The sequence below is a fragment of the Delphinapterus leucas genome, chromosome 14 (genome assembly GCF_059928025.1).
Source record: "Delphinapterus leucas isolate spDelLeu-1000000601 "Yukka" chromosome 14, BTC_Dleu_Yukka2, whole genome shotgun sequence".
NCBI lineage: Eukaryota > Metazoa > Chordata > Mammalia > Artiodactyla > Monodontidae > Delphinapterus > Delphinapterus leucas.
Window position 1 is genome coordinate 89,483,331 of NC_143142.1, and position 6,406 is coordinate 89,489,736.

The 6,406-nt window shown below is 55.6% G+C and overlaps 1 protein-coding gene across 1 annotated transcript in view; it reads right to left on the reverse strand.

Moving 5' to 3' along the window:
* Nucleotides 1–3,594, reverse strand: part of PARD6G (par-6 family cell polarity regulator gamma) — a 107,700-nt gene extending 104,106 nt beyond the window's left edge. The window contains exon 1 of the mRNA XM_022560033.2: nt 3,436–3,594. Within this exon, the coding sequence (XP_022415741.1) occupies nt 3,436–3,507 (72 nt within the window). The 5' untranslated portion in view covers nt 3,508–3,594. The remainder of the gene's footprint in view (nt 1–3,435) is intronic.
* Nucleotides 3,595–6,406: the final 2,812 nt, after the last annotated feature.

Consider the following 6,406-nt stretch of genomic DNA (forward strand, 5'->3'; position numbering starts at 1 on the left):
TGAAGACATAAGATGAGCCTTGTAGGAGAGGGTGGTCAGGATAGGGCAGATTCTTCGAGAAAACATTTCAGGTGGGGGGAAAGCCACATAAACGGGACCCAGAGGCTGAAGAAAACCGGATGAGGCCTGAGGGGTAAGGAAACCGGGACAACACGGGCCTCATTTAACACAGGGGCCTCCAGCCAGAGGGTGAGGGCTCAGTGAACAGCAGCTTGCGGACATGGGTAGCTGTGCTCCTCTAGGCTTTTCAGGCCTGTGGCTCGCAATGGCCCCGGGCGGCCTTCTGCCTTCTCCTCAAACAAGTCATCCCCAATTACTCTGCCCCTGCAGACCCCTCCCCCAGCACTGGCCTTCCTGCTGCCCCTCTGATGGGCCAAGACTTGCTCCCCTCGGCCTGAAACATGCTCCCGCAGACAGCTGCACAGCCCCTCCCCACTGCAGGTCTTACAGGGAGAGAGGAAAAAGAGTGAGTGTGAAATGGCGGCCCCATGAACCAGAACTGGGGAGTCAGAAGTGCGTGCCCCTAGAGGGGTGGGATAGGGAAGGTGGGAGGGAGACACAGAGGGAGGGGATATGGGGATATATGCATACATACAGCTGATTCACTTTGTTATAAGGCAGAAACTAACACACCATTGTAAAGCAATTATACTCCAAAGTGCAGAGAAATGCAGCTGGTGGGGAGAGAAATAGATGCATCACAGGTATTAAAACAGAAATGCTGGGGGAGAGCCAGGGGCTATACGATGGGGAAGACTCACCAGGTCAAGATAATGTCTCTGCCTCCAAGGCTTTGGGAACTGACCAGCTGTGGCAGATGGCTAATGCCAAAAATTATGAGAGGATCAGATTTTCAGACCTGATATCCTGAAATGCCACAGAATCTTGACCTGCAGTGCTTAACTCTTACAATTGTGGGTGCTCTGCGGTTTAAAAGTACTTCACATTCATTACCTCATTTGATCCTGGGGGGCTAGCGGAATAGGTACAATGACCATTTTACAGATGAAATAACTAAGGCTCAGAACAGTTAAATAACTTGTGAAAACTCCAAAGGGTAGGTGGCAGAACCGACCGGACTCAGCTCCCGAGCACCACTTTCTCCACATACAAACCCAGGTGTTACAGTGCTACCTTTAGATGGTGGAAAGACATCGCTGTCGTAACGTCTGGCCTCCCATATTTTGACATCAGCAGCTGGACTAACGCTCCCTGCACAGATGGACTCCATGCGTGCAAGTATTCACTACCAAGTGGGTGGGTGGGAGGGCGTGTACAGATGCACGAGCCACATGGACCCTCTGGACAAACAGTAAGGCAAGCCCCCTCTTCCAAAAGGGCGGGGGTCAGTCGTGGTGCTGTGTGTATAACCAGCCAGCCCAGCAGGGCCCAGGCTGGTGTGGCCTGCCAGGGGTGCTCCCAAATTCAACCAAAACTCTCGCTCTGCCACTCACCCCCGGTGGAGCATTCAATGCATCTGAACTTGAACCCAGGCTTGGGCCATGGGGCAGTGCCCCTTCTTCACTGGGGAGTCAAGAAGGTGGGGCAGCCTGAGGCAACCCGCTGGGCCACTCGAACGCCCACAGCCCCCAGTTCCCCAGGAGAGGCAATGGCAGACGCCTACTCTCCAGTCCCCAGGGGTCCTCACAGTGTCCACAGTGCAGAACTGCAAGATAAGGCCTGGTGAGGGCACTTCCTCCAGGGCTGTCCCTCTGGACGGACCCTCTGGAGTTGAATCTGGTCAGGCAGCTGCAAGCCGCCCGTGGCTACTGAGCACAGGGAATGTGGCCAGTGAGACTCAGGAACAGCATGCGATGTTAATCACTTAGAACCAAACTGCCACTGTGAAAGGGCAGCAGGAGGTACCCTTGCGTTCGAAGTGGTCTGTGTTGTGACCGCGCTGGGTCTCAGGAATGAGCATACGACAAAAGCGTGTGACCCAAAAACACCCCGTGAACAAGTCTGATGAGGTCCTGGATGCGACACTGTGATACAAGATGTTACCTTTGGGGAAGTCTCTGTATTCTTTTCCACAACTGCGTGTTAATCTATGATGATCTCAAAATAAACAGTTAAAACGAAACACCACACGGGCTCAGTGGCTATTGCAGGCGACAATGAGCTCCACAAAGCCACCTTCCCACTGAGTTGAAGAAACGTCAATTATTTGGGGCTCCCACTCACGCCTGTCGGTTCTTCTCCCCCACGCAACTCACAGCGGGCACTTCTGATTCCGGGGATGTGGGCACTCTGGGGCTAAAAGCGGGGAGGAGTGCGGGGCGAGGGTCCCAGAATTAGCACACGGGGTAGTTAGAGATAAGGGGTTCCTAAAAAGACTGTCCAACAAGATGGTGATGAAATGCCGCAACTCACTGCAGTGGGCTTCACGCAGAGAATCCCCCATCCTCGGAGGAAGCCCCGGAACTCCTACGCCAAAGCACCCCCCTTGGCCGGTAGGGGCAACCCAGGCAGGGGGCCGCCGGGTTCGTCTTCCCAGAGACCGGACCGGGGCACACACGCCCCGCGACCCAAGCGTGCGCAGAGTTGGAGGTCAGAGCCCACCCTCGGGTCCGGCCCCCTCCCACCAACCACTCAGTTGCCTCCGCCTTGCTTGACCGAGGCGGGGGGCGCGCAGAGAACGGGCGACAGCCGGATCCCAGGCAGCGGTAAGCTGGGCCCCCTCCCTCCAGGACCCTGAACAACTGCAACTCCTCCTCTGCCGCGGGGTCCACCACTGAGACCCTCGCAGACAAAAGCGTCTGCCGCGAAGTAGCCGCCCCCGCAAAGGGCAGAAGCGCCAGATCCTATCAGCCAATTACCCAAACGCGCACAGCAACCCGCAAGTTCGGGCACGCTGGGGCCGGGGCGCGGGCAGCGGGAGGGGCCGCCGGCCCGGCGCGCCCGGGCAATCTGGGCCTGGGGCGCGCCGGGAGGCTGAGGGACTGGTACAGAGGGCCGGACCGGGGGCTGGGGGTCCGGTCCGGGAATCGGGGACCGGCTGCCCGTCTCCCCTCACCGATTCCGAGACTCCTCCGCAATGAAGGAGGCGGCGCGGCCAGGGCCCTCCCCTGGCCCGGGCCCCCGAGGCCCCTCCACGGCCCCGAATCCGAGCAGCCCCTGGGTCGCCCCGGAAATGTCGCCCCTCCACCGTGCGGCGCGCCGGGTCGCCGCCAGCTTGTGGAACAAAAGAGCCGCTCTCGCGAAGGGTCAGGCGGCCGCGCGGCCCTCCGAGCGCCGGGGCTCCAGCTGAACCCTATCGGGCTGCCGGGCTTTGTGCGCGCGCAGGGGCGGGAAGGATCGCGGGACCCCTGCACATCCCACGGACGGCGCCGCGTTCCAAAGTTGGCGCCGGTCCGTCTCGCACCTCCCAGTCCCCTTTGGGGTGCCCATTCATTCGCGGGGGTGGGGGGCGCAGACCGCCGGCCCCCGGCTCACCTTGCTCTTGACTTCCACCGCGCTGCAGTCGTAGAAGCGCAGGGTCTGAGACTTGTGGAAACTCCGGTTCATGGTTCCGGCCCCGCTTAGCCTCGTCTTCGCCCTCGCTCCTCGCTACGGGGGCTGCAGAAGGACCCTGGGTGCAATACCCGCCGCCGCGGCCCCGACCCCGGCCCGCGCTCGCTCGGCCGCGGGGCAGCTCGAGTGCAGCGGCCCGAGCTGGGCTGGCCGCGCGCCTTGGGCACTCCAGGGGCCGCGCGCGGGAGGAGCAGGGGAAGCCGGCGCGCGCCGCCCCGAGGACCCGCCCCCCGAGCCCCTAGAACCTACGTCCCGCCCCGAGCCCAGAGTATCCGCCACCAATCCCCGCCCCGCGCCCAGAGCATCCGCCGCCAATCCCCGCCCCGTACCCAGAGGACCCGGCCCCACGCCCCGCCCCGCGCGCCGACGACCTGCCCCGCGTCGCCAGCGCTCGTACCCCGAGGACACGCCCGGAGCTCGGAGGGCACGCCCTCACGAGCCCCAGGGGCCCACGTCCTGCTCCGCGCCCCGTGGATCAGTCGCCTGTCCCCGCCCCGCGTCCCGAGGACCTGTTCCCCGAGGACGCGCCCCACGCCGAGAAAACCGGCTCACGTTCCCGAGGACCCGCCCCACGAGCCTCAAGGCCCAGACTCGCGCCCTGAGGATCCACCTCCCGAGTCTGGAGGACACGCCCCCTGCCCCCGAGGACTCACCCAACGCCCCGCCCAGGGCTCGCCGACCCGGCCCCCCGAACCCGCCGTCAATCCCCGCCCTGTGCCCCGAAGACCCTCCCCCAGCCCCGCCCCGCGGGCCCGCCCCCAAAGACGCCGCGACCGGGTAGGTGCGTGCTCCAGTCCGCAAAATCAAGAGCGGGGAAGAGACGCCGCGCTGACCCACGCGGGGCGCCTCATTCCCACCTCGGCGCCCACGCTTTTTCTCCCTTGCTCGCTCCCGCCAAGATTTTGTTTGCCTCCACCCGTCGGCCAGGGAAGGGGGCTGATCTGGGGTGATCTTTAACGTTGTCTTGGATAATAGGGGAATCATCGGAGGCGTGACGCCCTTGGGTTCACGTGTCCGTAGGAGCTGCCAGGTGGTAGATAGTCTGGGCGAAGGTTCTGCCGGAGGCAAACTCCTAAGGCATAATCCAGCATAGGCCGAAGTAAAGGGATAGGGAAGGGTCAGAAGCATCGTATAGGCCCGTCTGATGAGAAGGAAGACTTCTGCCAAGGCTGGTAGAAAAAAGAACATGTTAGGAGAAAGAGGTCATCAGTTGTTAGCAATGACATGAGTACTTATTATCTAGAGAGCTGGGGAGGCGGGGCTGCCAAAACCAACATCCTCGCTCTTGAGGAATTTGTAATGAAGTTAAGAACACAGGGCAAATAGGTGTTTCAAAATTATTATAAAGTATACTATACGAGTTTACAATCCAATTTTAGTTTATTATATAATTTTTCTTAGTGTAAATTCATAGGAGGAAAAGGAAGAGGAAATACAAACATGCTAATTTAATTATTATACATACAGAAGGGTGTGTTAGTTAAATCTATGGTTTTATATGTAATCAAGGACTTCCCTGGTAGCGCAGTGGTTAAGAATTCGCCTGCCAATGCAGGGGACACCGGTTCCATCCCTGGTTCGGTAAGATCCCACGTGCCGCGGAGCAGCTAAGCCCATGCCCCACAACTACTGAGCCTGCGCTCTAGAGCCCGTGAGCCACAACTACTGAGCCCGCGTGCCACAACTACTGAAGCCTGTGCGCCTAGAGCCAGTGCTCCACGACAAGAGAAGCCACGGCAATGAGAAGCCTACGCACCGCAACGAAGAGTAGCCCCGGCTCGCCGCAACTAGAGAAAGCCCACGTGCAGCAACGAAGACCCAACGCAGCCAAAAATAAATAAATAAATAATAAATTTATAAAAAAAACAATTAAACTACGTTAAAAAAAAATAAATGTAATCAAGAACAAATTTAGAAAACAATATAACCCCTCAAATTTTCAGAACATTTTATGTATATATACATATATATATATAGAGAGAGAGAGTGTGTGTGAAACGAATGCAAACACGTTGTGAAATACTAATTAAATTCTATAGACAGAAAAAATAACAAAGTAAATAGGAACTGTGAGTATATATATATATATATATATATACATCTGTCATGCCTATAAATGTGAGTGAGATAAAATTCACCTATTTTAAGACTTTCAGATTTGTTCACTAAGTAATACCCAGTCAAAAACAGCAAACAAGAGGGGCCCTCCCTGACGGTCCAGTGACTCAGACTCCACGCTCCCAATGCAGGGGCCCCATGTTTGATCCCTGGTCAGGGCACTGGATCCCGCACGCCGCAATGAAGATCCCCGCGTGCAGCAACTAAGACCCGACGCAGCCAAATAAATAAATATTTTTTTAAAAAACGGTAAACAAGAGACATAACTACAACAAAGTGACATAGAAAGGATGAAATTTAAAATATCAGTAAAAGGGAGAAAATGGGGGTTCTTAATTTAAGATTATGTTGCTTTAGGGACAAAGGCATTACCTCATTTAATGAAAATGAGCCTTCAGATACCACAGACGACAGGAGTTTTTTTTAAGGAAAACAAGTCATATGGGCAAAATTTTTCTTTAGGAATAGTTATTCCTTACTCCTGTTATATTAAGCTTACTCAGTCATTGTACAGACTTTAGACATCTCTTACATGATATTTAAATAAAAGGCTCTATATTTTGGACACACACACAAAAGGAAATGAGCCTTCATAATGAAAATGGTCCTTCATAATGAAAAATGGTATGCCAACATGAAGATCTAATATATATGAACACTACACGGCTCAGCATTCATAAAATAAAATGGCAGGAAATAGAATGAGAAGTTAACTAATGTACCTTTGTTAAAATGCACAGTAATAGGTAAAGAATAGTAAACTTAGTCATTGAAC